General features: G+C 39.8%; 1 protein-coding gene across 1 annotated transcript in view; it reads left to right on the top strand.

Annotated features, from left to right (window-relative positions):
- GPC3 (glypican 3) overlaps positions 1-25627 on the top strand; it is a 449637-nt gene that overhangs the window by 332602 nt on the left and 91408 nt on the right. The window contains exon 6 of the mRNA XM_043897216.1: positions 3843-3963. Within this exon, the coding sequence (XP_043753151.1) occupies positions 3843-3963 (121 nt within the window). The remainder of the gene's footprint in view (positions 1-3842; positions 3964-25627) is intronic.

Here is a 25627-nt window from a genome sequence, read left to right as displayed (position 1 = left end):
TCTGAGCTCTCTGGGCAGACTTGGTGAACTTGCCAGCTCCAGTTGCCTTCTTGTCTACCGCTTTGATGACACCCACAGGAACCGTCCGTCTCATGTTGTGAACAGCAAAATGGCTCAGAGAATAGAGAAGCTCTCAACACACGTGCACTTGCCAGGAACCCTATCAATGATGATAGCATCACCAGATTTCAAGCATTTGGGGCCATCTTCAGCTTTGTTCTAATTTTGTTCTTTTGATGTCTGCGTAGTATTCCATTTTAACACTCAAGAATTTTAAGATTCTCTTCTACATTTTGTCTGGCTAAGGAGAAAAGTGTAGAGGTGTGAGAAACAGAACATAATATTGGGGATGGGGGAGAGGTATTCACATGCCTAAATGGATAGGGAAGAGCAGAGTTCTTTAATAGTTTTTAAATAGTGCCACTAAATTTAAAAATAGGGCCACTAAATTTTAGCAGATGTAGACATCAATTGAACCAGTACTTTTGGTTACTGCTTTGTGGAGTAAATAAAATAAAGTTTTAGGTCTAAGCCATAAGCCAGCTCTTCCCAACACTTCTGTAACCAGAAACCATGCTTAATTTACTAAGTCTTTTGAGGATTGAAATAGCACATGGATAGAGGAAAATAGTGGATGCTATTTCAACTTTCAAAAAGTTTGGCAAGCTTTTAAACTCAAGGCTGTTTGTAAAAAATTGAGTCACCATGGGATTGGGGAGCAGTGTTTACTCCTGGCTCCTTATCCAAGACTTGGAGGTAAGAAACAAAAAAATAGAGCTGAAAGGGCATTTTTCTGAATGGTAGAAAATAGACAGTAGGACCACAAGGGATCAGCTATGGGACTAATTTGACTTAATATTTATAAATGATTTGGAAGGAGGAGTACAGGGCAAAGTCACTAAGTTGGCAGATGTCTTTATACTATTCCACTGAGGATAATAAACTTTAGAAGGAGACTTGTTTTGTAGGAGTGGGCAGGCTTTGATAGGAACAAGTCCAGGGACATGTCTCTAGGGACACGTTCCTAAAGTTCATTTTAGAACTGCTTATCTCTTTACCTGTGAATCAGGTCTCTGCTTCAGGTATCAGTAGATATAAAGAAAAAGAAGATGGAGTTGGTGGTCATCAAGAGGGAGATGATATTTAAACAGACAGCATTATATACAAGCACACAAAAGGAGGCTAGCGGGGAGCTGATTCTCACCAGATATATAAACAAAGAATTTCCCTTAAAGAAATACATTACATTTCTTTAACACAGCCCCCAAAGGCAATTGGTATGTGGTGGGTGATCTGTTTACTCACTGGAGAAGGACATGGCAACCCACTCCAGTATTCTTGCCTGGAGAATCCCTTGAACAGAGAAGCCTGGCGGGCTACAGTCTATGGGGTCACAAAGAGTCGGGTGCAACTGAAGTACTTCACACGCACACATACTGTGTATTCACTAACTTTTAATGTTAGGTAAGCTAAATATGTTAGGCTACCATTTTATTTTTTTTTTCCATTTATTTTTATTAGTTGGAGGCTAATTACTTTACAATATTGTAGTGGTTTTTGCCATACATTGACATGAATCAGCCATGGATTTACATGTGTTCCCCATCCCGATCCCCCCTCCCACCTCCCTCTCCACCCAATCCCTCTGGGTCTTCCCAGTGCACCAGGCCCGAGCACTTGTCTCATGCATCCAACCTGGCTACCATTTTAGAAGAAATGCATTCAAATGTTCTCTTCAACGTTCCCACAAGATATTTTCCTTCTCAGAAGATGACTTTTAATTATAAAAGTCAGACCTAGATTTCCTGACCTCTTGTGCTATCATGCATGGTAGCATCAAAGCATATCCTTAATATTGGCAGAAGTATTATACTATAAGGAAGCATCTACTAGATCAGTATCTTCTGAAGTTGTGAAATTTTCAATAATAAAGAGATAATGAGGTCTGCCCTATCTCCTCACAGTGTGGCTGAGAAGCTCAAATGAGCTGAGTGATACAAAACTGCTTTGTAAAATGCTGTGCAAAAATATAGTGGTGTTAATTATTCTTTGCATGTCATAATTTGGGATTAGAAGTACAAATTGATTAAATTCTAGGAACTTATCCTTAATAGATATTCATGAAATGTACAAAGATCACCATACAAGGATGTTCTTTGCAGCATTGTTTATATTAGCAAAATATTAGAAATATCTCACTTGTTTATCAGTAAGAGATTGGATAAATAATTTGTGATCTAGCCATAGAGAGGAATAAAAACAAAGCATCTATTTATGTTCTGACACAGAAATGTATCCAAAATACATGTTAAGTGATAAGTTGCAAATTAGCATAACTAGTATAATTCCAGTTTGGGTTAGACTTGCATGTTAGTATATGCCTGTGAAGGGCTTCCCATGTGGCTCAGTGGGTAAAGAATCTTCCTGCAGTGCAGGAGATGAAGGCAGATGTGAGTTTGATCCCCATGTTGGTAAGATTCCCTGGAGGAGGGCGTGGCAACTCACTCCAGTATTCTTACCAGGAGAATACCATGGACAGAGGAGCCTGGCAGGCTGGGTCACAAAGAATTGGACACGACTGAGCAGCTGAGCACGCACGCATGCACGCATATGCATGTGGAAACCTCTAGAAGAATATATATCAAACTTAAAGATGATTCTCTGTCGGAAGGATAAGATGATGCAAGAACTTGTGCCGTATGCTTTATGTCTGTATATTTTAATTGTCTTAAATGAGCACTGTTATTTTTGTAATTAAAAACATGATTAAAAAATATGAATTTGCCCTTAATTCAACTGCCCTATTGTAATTTTTTTTAAAGTGTATAAAGTAGGGGCAAAAGCCTTGCAAATTTTTCCATTTCTTTAAGAAAATATTCCATTATCAGGATGAGGAAAAAGCAAAAAAAAAAAAAGAGATCAAAACCTTTTCCCCCTTTGGTAACAGTGTTCTGGTCTTTCTACATGAGAAAAGATAAAGGAGAAAATGAAATCTGTTTCTTGTTTTTGTTTTGTGTTTGCCTTGTTTTGAAAGATGAGTAAATGTACAGAGGTCTGGAACCATGAAGCCAGCAAAGAAACCACCTCAGTAGTGAATTACTGTTCCAGTCGAAATTGACAAAGCCCCACACTGAAAGACAGCATTGCCCAGGATTGTAAATATCCCCCATTCTCATGCTGGTGAGGATGTCCATAGATAGCTTGAAACTTCAATTTGAAGCAAAAACCTATGTCTTATCCTGGGGGACCATGTTAAAACCTTCCCTTGAGCTGCTGGTCTGCCTCCCTGTGGAGAACAGAGATGGAAGCTGACAGGCATAATTTATGCTGCAAATGGGTTGGGAAAGCCTTGTCAGGAGGAGCCCGGCTGCCCAGACCTGCAGGAAATGATGGGAGGAGGAAGTGGAGAAGGAGGAAGAAGTAAAGAACATGCAAGAGTCTTTATCCTTCAGATGAATAGAAAGCACACTCAGAATGAACAACCCTGATGTGTGCTTCCCTGGCCAAGACCTAGCCACCTTCCCTAGAGCTCTTCTGAATTCTACACTAGACGGAGGGCAAAATAAGGGCAGAGACCTTGTCTCTGTCTTGTTCATTGCTGTATCCCCAACACCGAGGAAAAAAGAAGTGGTGAATTCATACTTGTTAACTTTTGAATGAATGTTCTCCTATACAAGTAGACTCTATCTGGAGTAGTCTACCTTGGTACCATGCAGTCTTCCCGCGGGCTGGAAGGCTAAAGGTAGCTTGTAGTCAGCTCAACCATGTGCCAAATACAGTCAACGTGCACTTTGCTTGGAACTCTCTTATGACAAACCTTTTCTTTACCTTCATATTTCCAGATACAGCCAAAAGGCAGCGAGGAATGGAATGAAAAATCAGTTCAACCTCCATGAGCTGAAAATGAAGGGCCCTGAGCCAGTGGTCAGTCAGATTATTGACAAACTGAAGCACATTAACCAGGTATGTGTGTATCCAGCAAAAACAGATATGGCAAAAAATTGAGCGACGGGTGATGTTGAGTGTTCAAACTGTGTTCTTGGTCTTTGGGAAAGGCAGCCATGTTCATTTTCTTCAGAGTCTCTCCGCTAAAAAGGACTTCTGACCTTTGTTTTTCACCCCACTTTTAAATTATAAAGAAAATATTGCAACATAAGAGAAAGCTTGGAAAACAGCAGGAAAAGTGTTTGTCTCAACCCCACTAGTGCATCCTGTTTTCATTTTTACGTATTCTTTTTTAATATTTGATCAGAAAATCACACATAGACTTTTTACATAATTGGAAGTATATTAGTTATTTCTGCATCTTAAAATTAACACTGTATTGGAAACACTTTTTCATGTTGCCACAAATCTGCATACTAATCATCTTTTGTAGCCCCAAAAGATTCCTTTGAGTGTTAATTATAATTCATTTGCTTTTGCTATGCATTCAAATTGCTTCAAACTTTTACCATTAAATAAAGTGACCTCCTGCATAGTGCTATCTCCTGATCTTAGATCAATTTCTTAACATACTGGAGTTATGGGGTTAAAGGATACGAGCATTTTACTGCATGTTTCCAAACTGCTGTCCAATGGGGATGTGACAGCTTTCACTGCCACCAGCAAGATATGAGAGGACCAGCTTCACTGCATTCATGCCAACTTCTGAGTCATTGCCATGCACAGAGCACCCACAGATTCCCTTGACTTGTACAGTTTTTCTTTTCAGGAGTTTAGTAACTGAGACACGAATAGAAGTTAGTTGTACCATCTGCTTGTGATTGCTTTGTGGCCACAGTTTTAAAAATGCCATAAAAAATGCCACCAGATACCAGAGTGGCAGTGTTCCTACCCTATGGTCCATGGGCGGGAGGGCCCTGGCACCACTGACTTCTATTCGTAGCTGAGGAAGGACTTAATGAAATTCAACTCCTTCTGCAAGGACAGAAGTTTCTGTAGGATGACATTGGCATGATTTTGTCTTTTCCTGTGAAGTTTAGCAGTGAAATCTTTATGGTTTTTAGGAAAAATGTTTGGAAGGGCTTCCTAATAGTGACGTATTTCATGGCGAGTGGCATTGTAAAAGTATTTACTACACTTTTGAGTGAGATTCCTCCAGAGCCTAATAAACTGCTCTGCTCTCCATGAGCACTTAATAAATAGTTGTTACTGCTTCTGAGCACAGAATAGTGGCAGTATTTGCATAACAGATCCTTCTTTTTGGTGAACTCACAACCTTACTAAGTTCTATAAAGCCTGGTTACATACAGGATGTTTCAAAACACATCTCTGAAGAATTCAGAGCACAGCGTAAACCTCCCATTGCTGATGATGTGCTTTACCTGGGGACAACGTCAGTGTTTCTTTGAATTATTTCTAAATTATCTCAAACCAAATGTGTCTGGGTGACTCCACTCGACTGGTTAGATCCAAGCACTGGTGAGGCCAGAACCTCAGGGTCCATCTCTGTGCCCCTCATTTTAAATGAAGAATAGTGTCAGCAGATATCTTTGGTCACCAGACGTGAAAGAATACCTCCTATGTGCTCAGCCAGGTGCCAGGGAGTTTGAGGATTCAAAAGGAGTCTGGCCTATTTTCATACCTTCCTTGGAGGAGAAACACGAGCATGTTTAAATACAAAGAAAAGGCAGCCAGTAATGAAGACGAGCTAGACAGTGATGTTGCTCATCAGTTTGGGGGTGGTTTGCTTAGGCCTGAGGTGGTCTGGGCTACTGTGAGAAGGATTTCATAAGAAATATCAGAGAAAGACCTGTGGATGGAGCCCCACCCTGTAAAAAGGGAAAGCTGCATCAGAGCATATGATCTGGCAGTCACTAAAAATGACTATTTATAGCAAGCCCCTCAGTAAAGACTTTGGGTGTTTGATATTAATGCTCTGGGAGACCATGTCGTATAGTGAATAGAACATGGGCTTTGAATCCACATGGATCCCAATTCAACTGTGGGTCTTACTAGATATATAACTTTGGGCAAGTCATTCAACCTCTCTGAGCTTTAGTTTTCTCATCTGTAGTATTTAAAGTTAGCAAAATAGTCCCTTACAAGGTTATTATGAGTACAAGAAATTATATCTACGTATCTATGGCTATTCATATCCCATTATATAAAATTTATGTATAATTATGCATTTTACATATATGCATATATATATATACACACACACACACACACACACATATACACACACAAATATATAATTGCATGTGCATGACACAGTTAAGGTGATTATTATAGTCAGGATTTCCTCTGTAGTCAGGACTTGAGTGAGTCTGAAAGAGAGCAGTATTCCAATACTTTTTCCCAGTCTAATTCTGCCACCCAAATTTTGGGTGGATCAAAGAGATCCCTTTGATACATCTTTCTCTCCCATGTTTTTTCCTTCTTTCTCGTCATTCTAACTTTCAGCCACAAAAGGTGAAGCCTCTTCACAGGTAGGGAGGTGTATATTGTCAGTGTCGGAAAAGTCACCATTATAATTACTTTCTCCTACCTTTGCCATGGACATATATGTGGACATTTTTGGTTCCCTTATAAATACCATTGAGCAACCAATTAATTCTCATTGATAGACCAGTTTTACCTGTTTAAGTTGAGCTGTTAAAATTGGTTGGGCTCCAAACACCCACGCTGGTTTTTTCTTGTCTCATCTGTATTGCTTTACATGGCCAAAACATATCTTCTTTCAGACCTTCAGTAAAATTCATATTTTGGCCATGGTTCAATCTGAAAGTGAGACACTTTAGGGAAGTCATAATGAAGAATGGGATGATGATGATAATGTGTTGTATTTGTATAGCACTGAACCATATTTCAAAGTGCTTTTATGTCCTAAAAGTCTAACTGCTCATATTGGAAAAAAAATATCCAGCCTGGAATTGTATAAGATATAGTACTGTCAAAGAATCATTCTTTTCAGGAACTCATTGTTACCCTTGGGTATTATTTCATCCTCACTGCCTCCTGGGAGGTAAGTGATAATGTTTGTCCCTTTTTTATAGCTAGGGAAACTGAGGCAGAAAGCCATTAAGGGCTGTGTGGGCATGCTGCCAAAACATCCAGTAAGTTCAGTTGAAAATTCGACCAATCATCCAGATGTTGTTTCCTATTCACTGCCAAACATCTGGATTCACTGAATGCCTGGCTACATTGACCTAAAGTTTTAGTGATGAGGAGGTAGAATCAAGTTAACTTGCCTCAGTTCACATGTAAGTGAGTGGAGAATCCAGGAGTATAATGTTATTTTCCTAAGCTCCTCGCTTGGTGCTGCAACTATTAAACTACAGCAGAATGCTCCAACACATGCAACTGTAAGTGCAGAGATGCTTTTGTCTATGCATGCATGCCCAAGTGTGTTCCATCCCGGTGGACTATGGCTAGGCCATTTATGAGCACATCCCCAAAGACCTCTTCACTTTCTTCCATGGAAATTCTCAGCTGCCTCCTTTCAAGTTATGGTTGCTGTTGATAGGATTTGAAATAATATATTCACTGAGGGAATAATGTAACATTGTTTCTGTATTGACAGTCCCACGATGTAACCTGGAGGGGACGTGTTCAGGGTCAGGCCCGGGGCCCCTTTCCTGGGAAGGCCTGCAGGTGTGGAATGTCCTCCCCTCCTCCTTCCAAACCAGAGTTCTTGTGTAACATTCCCACGATTGGAAATGAGGACCCTTTTATTTCCTTTTCAGTTTCTAATTTGTGTGTGAGGATTTATTGTCTTGTGTTAGGAGAGAAATTGAACTCTTAAGTCCTCAATGTCAGTCCTGGACTTTGCTGGGCCATGTTGCTTTTAAAAAAAATTGTGTTTTTCTTAATATCCTGCTTCAAGCCTCCTGCATGGAGAGAAGACCCCACAAATACCAAGAATGATCATGATACACTCTTACCCACAGGCCACTGTGGCCTATGTGTCCTCTGACTCAGTTTGTTGGTAAGTTTCTCTCTAAGAGTCACTGTGTCGTTAGAGACCTTAAACTACTACAGAAGCTATTGTTTCCAAGAAAAACCTAGCTGTTTATTATTTTCCCTCAGTTTCAGTTTGGGTTCAAATGAAATTCCAGAAATTGTTTTCCTGCCTGTTGGAAACAGTTGAAGCCAGAGCAGTCAATACCTGCTCATTTGGTGTCAGAGCTTTTCATTCAAAGTTGGATACTCTCATCTGTTTGGGATGGTTGAAATGTCCTGCTGAATGGTGGGGGTGTGGACGAGGTGGCCTCTTAAGATTCCTTCCAGCCGTGTGATTCAGTGATTTGTGGCTCAAGGTCAGGCTTTAACCCAGCACCCTCTTGTGAACAAGTCTTGTGACTTTATTCTCTGCCCTGCCACTCTTTTATAAACACCCTGTTCCCAAGTCACCCCTTTCTACTTTGTAACCTCTCATCTTTTCAGAGATTCTTCCCTTCCCACCAGTCTTCCAGCCTGGGCAGATGGAACTTAAACTTGCCCTTCCCCCTACCCAATTCTTCTGTTCTCCTGCCTTGTTCTCATGAGGCCATGAAAACATTAAACTACAAAAACACTTTTGCATTTATCACCCTCCTCCAGAACCAGATAGGTGATCTGTCTTCAGATCTTGTTAGCCATGTGACTCCATATGAATGATAATAATTCTACCATCAATTTGCACAGCACAATTCAATTTGTAAAGCTCTTTCATGAACATTACCTAAATCGATCTTCACAATGACTCAGAGAAGCAGACATTATTACCTAGATTTACCAGATGAAGAACCTATGGGCACTGACGTCTAAGTGACCTTCATATAGTAAGTGGTCAAACTAGACCTAGAATCAAGGGGGACTGATTTCAGTCTCTGTGCTCTTTCCTTCTATGTCTTTGAAGACACAGCATGCCTTGCTATGGTTAGCATGATCCATATATAAATGATGTGCAGAAAGAAGTACAAATAGCAGAAACTCCTTAATTTGTCTAACGATTTCCAAGTCCCTAATGTAGTAATGTCTATGGTCTGAAGCTCTAAAATAGGCAGCAAAGGAAAAATAAGCATGCTGTTTACCAAGCTCCCACTGGGAAGAATCTTAGAAAACTGACCACAGTTGTGTATGGTGTGGAAACTAAGGCACTTTGTGACACAGACAGCAGACAAACTTTCTATTAGCTATCTCTAACTCATAAAATGATTTTAAATGGCCAAAGAAAATTTTAAATGTGGAGCAGACAGTGGAATGTCTCCACTTCCATCCCCCTTCATAAATACCTGAAAAGTATTTTTAAGATGCCTAACAGATTATTTTGGTATCGTGAAAAGACACTAACTTAGAAATAGAAAGTTGCAGCTTTAATAAATTAATTAATAAAGTTGTTACATGTCAGAAAATTACCCAGGGCATACCTTAGCATGTAAGTTTTAAAAATCTTTAAATGAATCTCAAGCATGATCAAAAATTCTTTGAGTAACTTTTTTCATAGTCTTCTCACAATAAAACCAATGAGAGTCATAAAATGCTGGCCTATTCCAATGGTTGCTAGAAAAGCTAACACTGATCTAAAATTTCTAAACCAAAGGAGAAACCTTTTGAGAGTCAAATTTAAATAAAAGGCCTTTCCAAATGAAATTATGTCCCAGTGTTTCTCACACTTCTTCACATACATATAGTGTAGCAGAACTCTAATAATTGCCATTTCCATATGGAGTCAGAATGTGTGTGTGTGTGTGTGAAAGACAGAGTATCTACAATGGCATATTAACAACAGCCAATGAATGACTTCTGAGTTATAAAAGAACAATGTGAGTTGGTCTTCAAATACCGGACCTAGACTCTGTGGAGCTAAACATGATTTCATGAAGTAAAAGGGAATTAGCTGATGCATTCCAAAACACATTTATCATTAAAAAATCTTCTGTCATTTTGCTTAATAGCTTGAAAAATAATTACAGTGTCTGGTGGCTTTGGGGAGCATGTGTTTTTAATATCTTAATTATTATGTACAGTTTAATAACACTGCACCAAGATGAATTCCCAAGTATTTCATATTAAATTTCTTGAAAATGAACTATTTGCTTTTTTTAGAAGATACAGGATTAAAGGTACTTAAATTGGGTCATGTATTTTAATCTTTGCACATTAAGTTAAATTATTCAAAAACAGATAATAAGTCAAGAGTGATAAGCCAAAATGTTGTTGATAGCAGTCTTGTGGTGATTGTGACTTAGCAGTGAAAGGAAATACATGATCTTTTTTCATTGCAGTATTATACTCTTTTGTAAGATTTTTTTTAGTACGAAGTATTGGAAGTGTTAGCTATGGAAAGACAAGTTCTACATATGAAAAGGAAATTCTATCAAACTATAAAGGCTATTGGGTTTACAAAGTTAGAAATATATTTCCGAAATATCTATGAAATTCATAGAGTCTCTTATTTACATCTACCTGCTGGCCAAATACAACACAGCAAAAATAAATGCTTACAAATGATTGCTCTCTACCCCCATAAACCTGTATTATAAGCAGTATATTGGTGTATGTATGTTCAAATACTATTTGGAAATTCAGAGACAACTTTTATACTGATATATTTATGAATATATATGTATCCTGCCTCTGGATTGTCAGCTCCTTAAGTCTGAGATCATGCATACAACTCTGTTTTCTATAACACCTAACATAGTGGCATATACAGAATAGACCCTCATATACAGTATTTTATAGATCAATTCATTCAAAGAAGTTAATCTTTGTTGCCCTAAATTCATTTCTGAACTTTGATTTAATTTGAGGTACTTTTCACATTCAATATTAACCAGTTTTTGTGCTAAAGAAGAGGGTTATGTAAGTGCACTGTTATAGTTTGCAGGGATGTTTCGGTCATAAGGGTCCAGCCCTTTGATTTTATAGATGAAGAAATGAAAACCTAGAGAGAGAAATGACTTGTCCAAAGTCACACTGCTAGTAAATGACAAAGCTGGGCCTAGGAAACAAACAGATTGATAGTTTGTAGTGCCTTTGCTCTGCTTCCAAAGGCCCTTGTGTAATGCAAAACATGCTTGTAAACACGCAAGCACATTTTCTTATACAGAACTCCCAACCACAGCAGAAGCCCCTACTGAAGCAGTTCATCTTTGCAACAAAAATGGGCCTAACAAGAGACAGGAACTTGCTAATTATTTATCTCTTGTCGTATCTATTAACTAGTGTTTGGTCATAACAAGTACACTTCAGTGCCTCCTGCCTCATTAAACCCAGTGAGCAATGGTTGCACGTGGGTAGGGGCCAGGGAAGGGGCCTCTCTGCTGGGCTCACTGGACCCAAACCGGGCAGAGTCAGCAGGACCAGCTCGTGGTTTTATGCCCACTCACACATTCTGACTTGGGCTCCTGTCCACATTCAGGATTAGTCATTAGTCATCCTTTCACTCTCATGCTCGTATCTCAACTCCTCCACCTTCCTGGGTACCCTATAATGATTTATCCAGTGCTTCTCCCTCCTTCCAGAATGGCAGAATTAGCATCATATTAGTCAGTGGGCTTATGTGCCCGTTAGCTCAGTTGTCAAGGCAGTGTGTTCAGATTCTGTTCCACGGGGAGGAGAGATGTGGGAGACGTGCTGTGGCGGTTATTCTGCGTCCCCCATTCCTATTTTAACCAGAGTGTGTCTAAAATCTGCTTTACATATGGGTCTTCTAAATAAGATTTCACTTAAACAAAGGGCTTCAACTGCTAAAACAATAAAAAGTCTCAGAGTGCCCTTGAAGCTAATATTAAAGGTTTAATCCCATATGGAGCCATTTCTTCATATGAGCATTCACTCAATGAATGTACTAAGTATCTACAATACACAAGGCAGTCACAGAATGCCTTCCAATCTCCATCTGCCACTCCTAAAATGAACTGTTAATTAAAATGGAGACAACATGGAAAGTATGAATGGGTTGGTGGAGGCGTTATTCCTATTGGAAATGATGTTCCCATTGGAAGGCCCATTATTCTCATATTGGTGAGCCAAAAGTATCTTCTTTGAAGCTGAAGACCAAAACAAAGTTTTCCTTGCCCATGTCATTAGGATTTTGACAAAATTCAATGGGAATAAAACTAACTTCTGAATAGAGAGCAGATACTTTTGCCCCAGGATGGCAGCCCTATGTTAATTGGCTCAACCAAAAGTTTGGCCTTACTCCTTTATACATATGGTTATTGAGACCTAGGGCTTCCCCGGTGGCATTAGTGGTAAAGAACCAGCCTGCCAGTGCAGGAGACTTAAGAGACATGGGTTCAATCCCTGGGTCGGGAAGATCCTGTGGAGGAGGGCATGGCAACCCACTCCAGTATCCTAGCCTGGAGAATCCCATGGACAGAGGAGCCTGGTGGGCTGCAGTCCATAGGTCGCAGAGTTGGACATGACTGAAGTGACTTAGCACACACACACTGAGACCTAACCTTCAACTGTAAACTCATTTGACATATGGCCAGGGATGTTTCCATATTCTGTGTAGGCTCAGTGTTAGTATTTAGTGAATGTAAAATAATAATAATGGGGTCAGTTCTGTGTGCCTAACTATATGCTTTCCTTAGATAGCAACCACGGTAATTTTGCATAGCAATTATTGAGTGGAATATTTCCAGCAGAGTTGTAATTAATGTTCAAAGTAAAAATTGTGTTATTATTCATATGTACTTCATTTTCTTGGATAATTTCCTAATATAGTTAAAGATGGTCTTATTTGTTTAGTTGATCTGTGTTATTTACTTCGTAGTCCATATCTTGCTAGTTCATCACTTTTCAAGGTAGTAACTATTCTGCACTATGGGTAAGCAGTTGACAAGACCAAAACAGCTAAGAGAATTCCCATTGTGATATGTCCTAGATAATGACGCCCAATGTCAGATCAGTTTATATCCCATGGCACTGAAGAGTTTTCTGGTTATTCTCGTGGTATCACTATTAGCAAATTTTGAGTCATCACAACAAGCAGAAGAAGAGCCAAAAGACTGGAAACAGGCACAAAGTTTTACCCTCACGTTGAATAAGGAGGGGCAGTTGGATTGTGGAAACCACACATCAGGGAACCTGGTATCACATCTTCCCCGAATTCTAGACTAGAATCTTGGAGGCTGTGAGCTTCCAGACACCATGATGATAGTTACTAGGAGCCACTTTGGGCTCACTCAGAACAAATCATACCACTTCCCCATACTTATGTGTACATGTGATATTGATATGGTATACCTAGATTTCAGCAAAGTGTTTGACAGAAACTCCTATGATCGTTTTTAAACAAGTGACACAAAATGTTGGCTAAGTAATCATATGGTTTGGTGAATGTGTAACTAATTCAGCATCATTCCTGAAGAGTGTTTTCTTAATGTGTCAGTGTTAGCCTGGAGAGAGGCTTTTAGCTGTTTGCTTTGACCTTTACTGCCTAAAGTTTTTACCAATGACTTACTACAGACAGAGAAGACATGCTTTTGATATTTAGTGATGACATGAAGCTAGATGGGGTTAGCCGATGCATAGATAACACAATGAGGATCTCAAAATATCTCAGTAGGATAGAATGGCAGAAAAAACTAGCAGGGTGAAATGTTTCAGGGAAAAATGGGAAGTATTACATGAAGATGCGCAAACATGATTTAGCCACCCTTTTGACGTTGTGGCTATTATTGGGGGTTGGGGGGAATGGAGGCAGGTAAATATATACATATGTGTTGGAGTAGAGGAGGGAGAGCATGCAAGTAAGTAACTAGAGAAATACTGTCGATCCTGTTTAAAGGTTCAGAAGAACTCTTTGAGGATTGTAAGCTTCACTATTCCACATGAGTTTTTAATAAACCAATACTACCTGCTTCCGTTGTAAAGTCTTATTGGTATGTGACTTAGAGTCATAATGAGAAATTGGAGAGCCTCAACACTATATAATCTAGTTTGGGGGAAAGTACAAAGGCTTTAGAACCAAACGTAGATCTATGTTTAAGTCCCAGATGTGTCACTTTGTGATTGCCTAGCTTGTGGCCGAATTATTTAACCTCATTGTACCTCAAGTCCCCTAATCTGTGAAATAGCTATACTGCAATCTATCTTGAAGGTTTAGTAGAAGTGTTAGAGATAATCCATGTAGTAGCACAGTAAATCATTGGTCTCCAATCTCTTTGCCACCAGGGACCAGTTTCGTGGAAGACAGTTTTCTGTGGAGCAGGGGTTGTGGGGGAATGGTTTTGAGATGATTCAAGTGCATTACATTTACTGAGCACTTTATTTCTTTTTTTTAATTAATTTATTTATTTTAATTGGAGGCTAATCACTTTACAATATTGTAGTGGTTTTTGCCGTACATCAACATGAATCAGCCATGGGCGCACATGTGTTCCCCATCCAGAAGCCCCCTCCCACTTCCTTCCCCATCCCATCCCCCAGGGTCATCCCAATGAGCACTTTATTTCTAATCTAATGCTGCCACTGATATGAAGGGAGGTACCAGTCTGTGGCCTGGAGGATGGGGACCCTTGCAATAAATTATAGTTACTCTCTTTCTTCATATTATGATATCTGAAGAGTTAACATAAAGGAAAGTCACAGGTAACCTTTTAAGTAACTTGATTCACTGTGCCTCAGTTTGTCAGTTTTTGGAATGTATAAATTATAACTTTTCTAGGTTGAATTATTGTTTAAATGATTTTAAATATAATTATCTCAACTGTAAAGATTCTTGGAAAAATATGTCTAGCCAATCCTTGACAGATTTTTTAACTATTTAAAGTTCAGTTTGACTCAAGGCAACTGAATGGAAAATGAAGATGATAAATTTAAAAACTATATATACATACATATGTATTAATATGTTCATATGTGTTTGTACACACACACACACATATATGAAGGAGTGTGTGTTTAAATTAAGTTCCTTAGATTTTTCCAAGTTTGAACTCTGCCCTAAAGTGGAGGATCTATAAATAGGCAGGCTATCCTTAGAGTATAGCTTAGAGACCATGATCCAGAAGTCCGATTTTAATCTTCAGCCCCACCAGGACCTTTCATGGGAGGATGGTATCAAGTGAAAAGACTTCAGAGATATAAAGTTCAGGGCAAATTAATCTGCATTCCTTTTGAACATCTTGCTCTCTGGTTGAAGATGGTGAGTAGTTCCTATATTTAAAACCCAGCTGACATGTTATCCTTATTGGCAGATGTCTCACAGGAGGTATTTAGAATGATTTTGAGTGGCATATAATATGTTCATGAGTGTGTGTGTGTGTATTTCACATGCCGACAGAGCAGAAAGAATTCACAGGGCTCGGGGCTACTGAGCTTTCTTGAGACACCATCACTTTCAGCTGTCGGGGTGATGTCACAAATGCCAGGAACACTGCCTAGGCCCAAATTCCCAAAGCTCAATTTTGCATTACAGAGTCTAAGGCAGACAAGACCCCTTCCATGGGCTCTGCCATCTAAGAACCATGGAATTTATTTGCTATAGGCTGGGACCAGCCGCCACTTGTTGTCAGGCTAAAAGAGAGCTGCCCCCTGCTGCCTGAGCCTTTATCCCTGCCTGGGATACCATGGAAAATGGGGAAGGAATCCAGACTCATTAATGGGCTGGTACAAAAGATTAAGCCAAGCTAGAGGCAGTTCGTTATAGCTGCATATGGATTCTTGAAGGCAGTTGAAGGATCTCCAGACTAGAATCCAGTGGTGCTGTTGCCTTTGTTCGCCAGACCCAAGTATATGATAAGGGTATCCCTGTAGGGAGCAGTTTTCTTACTGCTAGTTTCTATTTTACAGAATGTCATTCCCCTGGCTAGTGTAGCAAATTGGCTGATCAATAATTGCAATCTGATAACCCACAGTACCAATTATTGTTAAAGCTACAGGTTTTATTGTTAAGAGGCTGAGATGGAGCTCAGGTCTAAGCTTCTACTTGGATTAACAGCCTTTGTTCTTATCTGTTGCTCTTGGAAATCAGTTAAACCATAATTGCTTCTATGACTCCTTTTCAAAATGAAACTCAATCAGGAAAAAAAGTAAAACATATATATAATTTATATAATATATTTTATATATATGTATATCTCCTCACTGTTCATTTAGCACTTATTTATTGAATGCACACCTTATGTGCAATGCTGAGTCTGGTGGGCTCTATTGTTAAGATTAGAGAATCTCTCCTCCTTGTATAGACTTCTCACACATATGTGTATCATTACCATTTGAATTCATTTGTTCACTATTGAGCAGCTCTATGTACTGAGGTAGGGGCTGTGGACAAGGATATAGGAATAAGTTTAAGCACAATTCTTGCTTTCAAGGAGGGTGATGAAAACATACCTGCATAACTATAATCCAACATATAGTGTAAGTGTCACTAGACAAATATAAACCAAGTACTCTGCTCACCCAGAGAGAGAAGGATTAATTTCAAAACTTCATAAATAGGTAGCCTTTAAGTCTTTATGGCCTTGAAAGATGAGAATTTTGACAGATAGAGGTTGGTAGGAAGGATCTTCCTGGCAGAGAAATGTGGTATGCACAGTGGCACAACGACATGAAAATGCATCAATAGCCAGAGTGGAAGAGGATATAAGTAGTGAGAGATGAGACTGAAAAGATGGTATACTGCAAAATTTGGGAGGGTCATGAATAGTATAGAGAATCTGAATTTCCCTCTGTTAGCAGTGGAAGTTGGGGTAGAGAGAGAGGGGCATGCAAGTAAGTAGCTAGAGAAATACTATCTATTCTCTTTAAAGGTTCAGAAGAACTCTTTGGGGATTGTAAATTTCACTATTCCACATGAGTTTTGTGTTGTTTTTTGTTTTGAAGTCAAAATTGACATTTTAAAAAATTTATTTCTTTTACTTTACAATATTGCATTGGTTTTGCCATACATTGGCTTGAATCCTCCATGGGTGTACATGTGTTCCCCATCCTGAACCCCCCCTCCCACCACCCTCCCCATCCCATCCCTCTGGGTCATCCCAGTGCACCAGCCCTGAGCACTCTGTCTCATGAGCTTTTAATAAACCAATACTACCTGTTTAATAAACCAATATTCCCTGAGCCAGTACAGGGGCTGGAGCCAGAGTGACGAGGTCAGATCAGTGTTTTATGATGTTAACTCCACGAGGAGCATGAAGGGTGGCTTGGACATCAGAAATTGGAAGCAAAGAGTTCAGTTAAGCTTGCTCAGGTTCACGAGGCGAAGATGCGAAGCTTGCTACTAAAAATCATTCACCTTCCTTTCCACTTCCTGATGGAACAGTTCAGGGGATGAAAACTGCTCTGTACCTAGTCGAGCCAGTCATCTTCTGGCTATTAGCCAGGACGTAGGGAGGCTGGAGCGTGCATTGGTTCGGGCTTCAAGAGTGAAGGTAACGTGGTGTGACCTCACAGCAGACCAGTACCTAACTCAGGTCTCACAGAAGAAAGATTATTTTTAATTCTGCTATTTCATTGAACCTGAAGTAGAAGTTCTCACAATAGAGTATTTAGAGTCCCTGGTGAATGTGTTAACTATTACTTTTTAATCAATTTGTTACACACTTTTTTATTCAGGATTCCAATTAAAAGTGGCTCCTTGGCTGTTGAATGTTGAGCGTCATCCATTCACTGAAGCCTCAAAAATTACCAAAACTGTGAGAAAGAGTGAGAGAGATTATAGTGGTTTTTCTTCAGCTGCCACCGTGGGTGCTTAGATGTGTTGGAGAGACGACTGTGTTTCGTGACAGCCTCACAAAGAGGAGGGGGGGGACCCGAGGGAAGCGGTGACTGTTCGCCTTCTCCAACCTCCTTAAAACACATTTTCCCATTTGTTACCAACTCCTGTGTCTTTCTAATTATGGCAGCTACTTATAGTTTGTGCTGTTTCCCTAGAATGGTCTTGGAGAACTTGATACACTTTATATATAGGGCTCTGCTTGTTCATTTTACTCAAACGTCTGCTGACAATGAGCTGACCTGACCTTTCACCGAGGCTGGCTGGCAGGCACTCGATACCACTTTTTCTCTCCACCTTAGCACTGTTGTGCCCTTGCTGGTCAGAGCAGATACAGAGAAGGCAGGCAGTGTAAAAGCTTGTCTACAGCACTTCCACAAGGGTAGAGTCTCATCTGCCCCACTCACCACTGTATCTTCTGCTTCTAGAACAGTGCTTGGCACATCTTAGGCAATGACTTTTTATTGTGTGAATAAGTAAAGTATTCTGTTCCAGCTTTTGAACCAGCTGTTTAACTCCAGTGTAGGGAGTCTGTAAGTTTTATCCTACGCCTGTTTCACCATGGAATTTTGGGAGCAGAAAACTTGCTTTCTGGTTCCACAGGTACACAGACAGAGGGGAAATTCTGACCTAGAATGGACCATGTGCAATGTCTCACTAGTACTTGATTGAGATGATGAGATTTGGGACTTTTCAGCTAAGATGTTTAATGAGATTTTTGGACTTAGAGTTGAGTCTGTAATGGGTTGAGACTTTACGGAATATTGGGATAGGGCAAATGTATTTTGTTCATAGGGAGATAGTGTGCATGCATGAAAGAGAAAGCAGGGGCATTCTTTCCAGCATTAAAAAAGTTATTAAATATTATACTACAGTTTAACCTTTAAAGTATGTACAGAATATGCTAAATCTGCCAAAACCATCTAGAATAGTGCTTCCTTCAATTTAAAATTTTATTTTACTTTTTCCAGTTTTATTGAGTATAATTGACATACAACATCGTGAAAGCTTAAGATGTACAATGTGTTGATTTGATATACTTCTATATCACAAAATGACGACCACCATAGCATTAGCTAATATCTCCATTTAATCACATCATTACCATTTCTTTTTCATGATGAGAATATTTAAGATCTCTCTTTCTTCACTTTCTTGAGAAACATGGTGGAATTGTACTGTGTCCACCCATGAGTCCTCCATTCCATTCATTCAGAAGTTCCTTAACTTGGCAGAACCTGCAAAATTCGTGATCTCACTGTTCTGTCTTCCTTTGTTGCCCTTCATTTGGCGGCTATGCCACAGTTCCCATCCAGTGCAATGATTTTTGACAGAGACCCCAGGCTGTAGCCTGCTCCCTCCTACTGTGCCTACTCTGTCTCTCTAAAATACAGTATTGAGAGGAGATGGAAAACCTACTTTATCTGCCAGAGCCTGAGTAATAGGAACTTTCATTTTCTGGCTGTCTTCTTTCTACTTCAAGCTCAGCTTGTTGAGGCTTGAAGAGCTAAGAGGAAATTATAATTCATGTCCCTGTTTTATTTCTCAACTCATCTTCCTGGATTCTGAAGACTGTGATGGTTCCTGCCTCAGTTACATGTAGGAAACTTTCTTATTTGCTGGCTACAAAAGTGAATCAAGTGATCAAAATCTTTATCATCATCTATCCTGTTTACACATATTTCTTGTGCTTTTCTATAGGAAATTTCTGTGAGGGAAGACAAATGGGTCTGTGATCTTATCTACTCTCAGCATCATCTAGTCCTGCTCTCTCTTCTCTGGAGCCCGTCAATCACCAAGTGCTTTCGTGTCAGTCTTTGTAACCTTCTTTGTCTGAGATCCTTTTCTATCTGTATACCATCACCCTTACTCCAGGCCTGCCTTACTTCACCGCCAATCCCCTGATGGGCACAGTGACTAGAAAAATCAATGAGACACTCACTGCCCTTGGCTTCTAGGGATGGGCAGTCTTTTTTTTTTTTTTAACATCTTTGTTTTCTTATAGCACTGAAGTCTCCAATGTGACTTTACATTTCACTTTATATTTTTCTTTTGTTGATCCATTTGTACAACTTCTGTCTCTACCACAAACATACTTGCTTTCCTTTTATAAGTCCCGAAATATGGGACTTGACTCCTACTTATGCCATGCTTCCTTCTCTGAGGTGGGGAACCTCTTTGCCCATAACTGCTCGTTCCTCATCTTCCTATCCACCCGCTCTCATGTTCCACATAATTTAAGATTTTTCTTATAGGTAGATTTTTTTTCTCTATGCCCTTAGTGATGATTCTGTCTTTAATAGAAAGTTAAAAAATGATTCCTGGAGAAAGACAGTGATCAAGACTATATAGCATTTATCAAGTACTTGCTGAGTGCTGGTACTACTGTGTGTTTCAAAACATCTAATAAGAAGCACCATGCTTGCTATATGCTCCTTCTAGATTTTAAAAAATCTATAATCTATAAATGCTTTTGATTTGAGAACCATACTTGCTATGTGCTCCTTTCTAGATTAAAAAAAAATCCATAATCTATAAATGTTTTTGGCTAGTGATAATGAACAGCAGCACTTTTTTTTTTTCAAAGCAAAAACACCAGAAGTTTGGAAAGGAATTTGCAAGTTGTGTTGTAATGCAACTGATCTCTTTCTTCCTGAGAAAGTTGGTTTCTTGCCAGAGCGTTCAATTCAGGCCCACGCAAACTGGGTGTATTTATAGAGGGCTGAAGGAGGAAGAAAACATGATAAACTTTTCTCCCCAGTACAGCAGACAATGGTAAACAATCACCAGGTGAATACCATGTAGCACACAACTTGGAGAATCAAATGCCATCTTGGTATATGGCAGCCAGACATCTACTAGGTTGAAGGGGTCCCCCTTGCCCCTGTAGGCAGACAATTGAGGTCTGGAGACTCAGAAATGCTATTCTGGATGATGGCAAGCCCTCAGAGGTTTCTGTGAGCACTCTTAATGTGGGGGACATCTAGGGGAATATACTCCCTAAAAGTGCCTCCAAATTCTTAATATAAAATGTTAAGAAAATCAGAATTTCTGCATTTAAAGTGCTTTAAGGGGCTTCCTTGTTGGCTCAGATGGTAAAGAATCTGCCTCCAATGCAGGAGACCTGGGTCAGGAAGGCCCCCTGAAGAAGGGAATGGCAACCCACTCCAGTATTCTTGCCTGGAGAATCCCATGGACAGAGGACCCTGGTGGGTTACAGTCCATGGGGTCACAAAGAGTCGGACACAGCTGAGAGACTAACACACACAAAGTGCTTTAAAGTTGAGGCTCTTTAATTTACATGACCGTGTGTATTTCTCACAAATATTCTGTGAGCTGGTTATCATTCAGTTCAGTTCAGTTCAGTTGCTCAGTTGTGTCCGACTCTTTGCGACCCCATGAATCACAGCATGCCAGGCCTCCTTGTCCATCACCAACTCCCAGAGTCCACCCAAACCCATGTCCATTGAGTCGGTGATGCCATCCAACTATCTCATCCTCTGTCATCCCCTTCTCCTCCTGCCCTCAATCTTTCCCAGCATCAGGGTCTTTTCAAATCACACATCAGCTCTTCACATCAGGTGGCCAAAGTATTGGAGTTTCAGCTTCAACATCAGTCCTTCCAATGAACATCAGGCCTGAGCTCGTTTAGGATGAACTGGTTGGATATCCTTGCAATCCAAGGGACTCTCAAAAGTCTTCTCCAACACCACAGTTCAAAAGCATCAATTCTTCGGTGCTCAGCTTTCTTTATAGTCCAACTCTCACATCCATAACATGACCACTGGAAAAACCATAGCCTTGACTAGACGGACCTTTCTTGGCAAAGTAATGTTTCTGCTTTTTAATATGCTGTCTAGGCTGGTCATAACTTTCCTTCCAAGGAGTAAGCGTCTTTTAGTTTCATGGCTTCAGTCACCATCTGCAGTGATTTTGGAGCCCCCCAAAATAAAGTCAGCCACTATTTCCACTGTTTCCCCATCTATTTTCCATGAAGTGATGGGACGAGATATCATGATCTTAGTTTTCTGAATGCATTAGTATTGTCTTTTACAGATGAAGATATTGACACTCAGATTTTAAGTGACTAAAAGGTTGCATTTACTCTAAGTTCTGTGATCTTTCTTCCACTCTTTGGAAGGAAGAAGAACCATTAAGATAGTCTCAATATATGGCAGGTCATTGGAAGTAGCCTGGAACCAGTAGCTCTACCTCTAGCAATTTCTGCCAGGGCAAGAGTGTGACAGTCCACAAAGATGTGGGTATAAGGATATTTCATTGGTGGTGTTTGCATGGAAAAATGAAAAGCAGCCCACATGTCTATCAATAGGAGATTTATTATGTGAACTATGCCATTTTTATACAATCGAATAATCTGCAGCCATTAAAAATATTGTTAAACTTTTGTTAGGGATAGAAAGCTATCCATGATACACTGTGAAGCACAAAAAGCAGGTGATGAGACAGTACTAAAGTACAATCCAATTTTAACAAAAAATTAGCACATGTATAAAGGTATGTACAGGGAAAGAGTCTGTAAAACTACATATCAAAACATTAGCAATAGTGGGTTAGTTTTCATTTTATTTTCTACTTCTCTGTTCTCCTCCCAAGTACTTTTTAAAAATCATCTTTAAATCTGAAAAAAGCAGTGTTCTGAGACACAGATTATAGTTACCCTACCCATCACAGCTATGTGCATTTCTCTCATTTTTCCCATTAACCTTCATCTTTTCGGACTCAGGGTGTCAGTGATTTTCATCTGTTATCATATGGCTTTGCCTTCTTCTCCACCTTTCATTATCTTACTTCCCCTTCTCTGGACATTTTCCTGTTACATTTTGCCTTTAATACACCATCAGCAGAAGGTAATCCCAAATATTCTGGGAATAAGGTACAGTGGCACATATATAGTAGCTCTAAAATCAGTATTGCAGCTTCGAAGCAACATCTCTCTTAGTGGGTTGCTAGGTGCAGACATTCAAAAGTTGAGCTTTCACTGGGAGAAGAGTAGTAAAGAGCTGTGGACGCTGGTTGTTTTGACTTAACTCAGAGATGTATATGTGGTCTCCATTTCATGTTGTCTGCTACATCAGCATCCAGCGAAACCCCAAACTAAGTTTGATTTGGGGAAAAAAAAAAACCTTTCAAATCTACGGAATAAATGTTGATTCCAGATATAATATCCAGACTCTATGAAATAAGACAGCCCTAATCTCTCAGAGGCCAAAGATAAGGCCATCTGACAGCTTTGCAACGTCAGAGATTTTCAGTCATTCCTTTACACACATGTAAAACCTTCAGACTTTCTTGCGAAAATAATCTTTATTTCAAAAACTAGCTTTGAAGTTTGAAAATCAAAGCAGACCAGCTGTTTCTCAGCACAGAGAGGACTTTTCCGAAACTGCTAGAAAGCTAATAAGGATTTCAAAGGCCAGTGATAACTTAACTCTAATACCCAGAGTAGAGGGGGCACCAGGGGTGGGTACAAGCTGTTTACTGCAACTAACACATTAACTAGGGAGTCTGCCAAGCCTATCTCTTGTTTTCCCCTCTTTTCCTTTCTCTCGGAATCTGTTTTTCCTGGCTTCTTTCTTTTCCTTACCTTTCATTTTTTCCCTTATTCTCTTATCTCTCCCTCCACATCTTTTTATTTAACCACCTCATTGCCCAAACTTGCTGTAGCATAGACCTGGACTATATTTTAACCATTTATTATATCTTTTGAATGGAGTTTTTTCCCTCCTCTGTTATTTTTCTAGAGGAGATGAAGTGAATATTTTATATTTATTCCACAAAAACAAATAAAAACTAGACTAAATCAAGTGGTTTCTTACTTGTGTGTGGCCCCCATTGATTTTTTCCCCCTCTGTGGGTCAGTGGCCCTTGGTAGAATAAAGGTCCCCACCCTTGCACTAATGGGTCTTGCCAATTTAATTCTTCTTCAGAAAAGGAGATGAATAACAGTATGGACAATTAGTTACTGTGGGTGGGAGAAGGAATTTGACTGGAGGCCATTTTCTTTGGAAAGAGATAGGAAAGCACAAGAGGTTGCAATAGTTTTACTTGTGAAAAATAGAGGGTATGAAACAACTTGGTGGAAAGTTCAGCCGAGAACAGGAACATCTGGGGCTTATTCATGGTTTTTCAGAAGTTTTTGAAGTTTTTTTATTAGCTGGGTTGACCTCAGATTGAGGAGGAGATTTTTCAACTGTTAAACAGTTTTTTCTTTGCATTCCTAAAGTCATATTGTGCTCAGCTTGTTAATATCTGCACAGGGGGCCTTGGGCAGAGTCGCCAAGCGGCATGCTTTTGGGACATATTTCCCCAGAGCTGGTATTTCCCTTTCTTGTTGAGGATTTGCATGTGTCCCTTTCATCCATGCACACAGCAGATTCCTCCGCAAATAATTGCATTTGACATCACAGTTGTTGGAGAAGATGCAGAGGAGGGGGGAAAAATCCCCATTTCCCCTACACTGAGACAGCTGGAGGGAGGAAGCAGGTTAGACAGGGAAATACATAAACATACCTGGAATGTAGCAGCAGGTAATTCTGTCTGTGTTAGTCATGATAACTTGCGTGTTGGAATATCAATGACATATATTCCAAGATGTCTAGAATTCAGAAAGGGGAAAAAAACCCACCACAAATCGACATCTAGCATCCCACTGATTTACTGGGCCTGATGCTGGAAACACTGGCAAACATGTTTAGTTAGTATCAATGGAGCATGTTCCAAGGCACTTTCCCCTAATTTTTTCTAGGGAAGGATTGTAGGTCACTTATTTGGAGCTTCTGGTAGCCACAGCAAGAACATCCTGCAGGGAGACCACCACCCACCCCACTCAGCTCCCGATAGGCTGAAGGGGAGGGGATGTCATCAGTAGAGGTTACTATTATTTGGGACCCTCAGAAAGGCAGACTCTCCAAAAAAGAGTGTTTGTTCAGGGCATGACAGTGCTGAGAAAAGTGAAAAATAATCTATGCCCTAACACTATGACCAGAAATAACTTTCTGTGTTAGAAATTAACCAGTACTGCCTAAACAGAAGCCTTCATTCTTAATGTCTGCAAAATGTTCTGTGGCTAAAACTCTTGGAGGTAAGTCAGTGATTTTTTTTTTCTATTAACTGCCAGGCCCACAAAGGTTTCGTGCAGGCAAAAGAATTCAAACAAATTTCCAAAAATTTGACATTTAAAAATTTGGGGAATTATTCTGACACAGATGTTCTGTGTTCTGTGTTGGGTTTGTGGTCTATGCCAGGGTCCTTGATTAACAGCTAGAAGACATAGACAGTTCAATAAATCAACACATAGTTCTTGAGCTCCTATTCTAAATGCTTATTGTTTATTTAGCCACTGAGTACCAGGCACTTGGCTAGGCCCTGGGAATCTGTAGAGGCACAAAGATGAATCAGACACAGTTCCACCCTCAAAAAGTTGTTGGTCTCATAGAGGAGACAGACAGAGACACAAATAATTACAATACAAGGCAGAATGTGATTGAGAGTTTCAGACAGGCCCAAACAAAGTGTTGTGGGAGCACAGATGAAACAATTAGATTCAGCTACAGGAATTGGAGAAGAATCTGTGAAGGAAATGACATATGAGATGATTCTTGGAAGATACATAGAATTTTAACTGAGGAGGTTACACAAGGCTAAGAGCATAGCATGGACAGAGCATGGAGGTGTGAAACTGTATGGTGTATTTGGAAGACAGGGATTAGTGAAGGTACCTGGAGAGGGTTGTGAGAGTTGGGGGACTCACTGGAAGTATAGCTTGGGCAGTTATGAACTTGAGTTAGCAGCCTGAGAGAAAAGTCTAACCACAGATTAAAAAAAAAAAAAATCTGAACCGTATCATTCCTTTGAAGCCAGGTCCCTTGGGGACAATATTAGAACTCTGCGTCTACTCTTAGGATCCACAATTAAATTTAGAGGCAAGGTTTTCATATA

This window comes from Cervus elaphus, chromosome X, assembly GCF_910594005.1.
Source record: "Cervus elaphus chromosome X, mCerEla1.1, whole genome shotgun sequence".
NCBI lineage: Eukaryota > Metazoa > Chordata > Mammalia > Artiodactyla > Cervidae > Cervus > Cervus elaphus.
The sequence above is the reverse complement of the archived record's forward strand: the minus strand, read 5'-3'. Positions and strand labels throughout refer to the sequence as shown.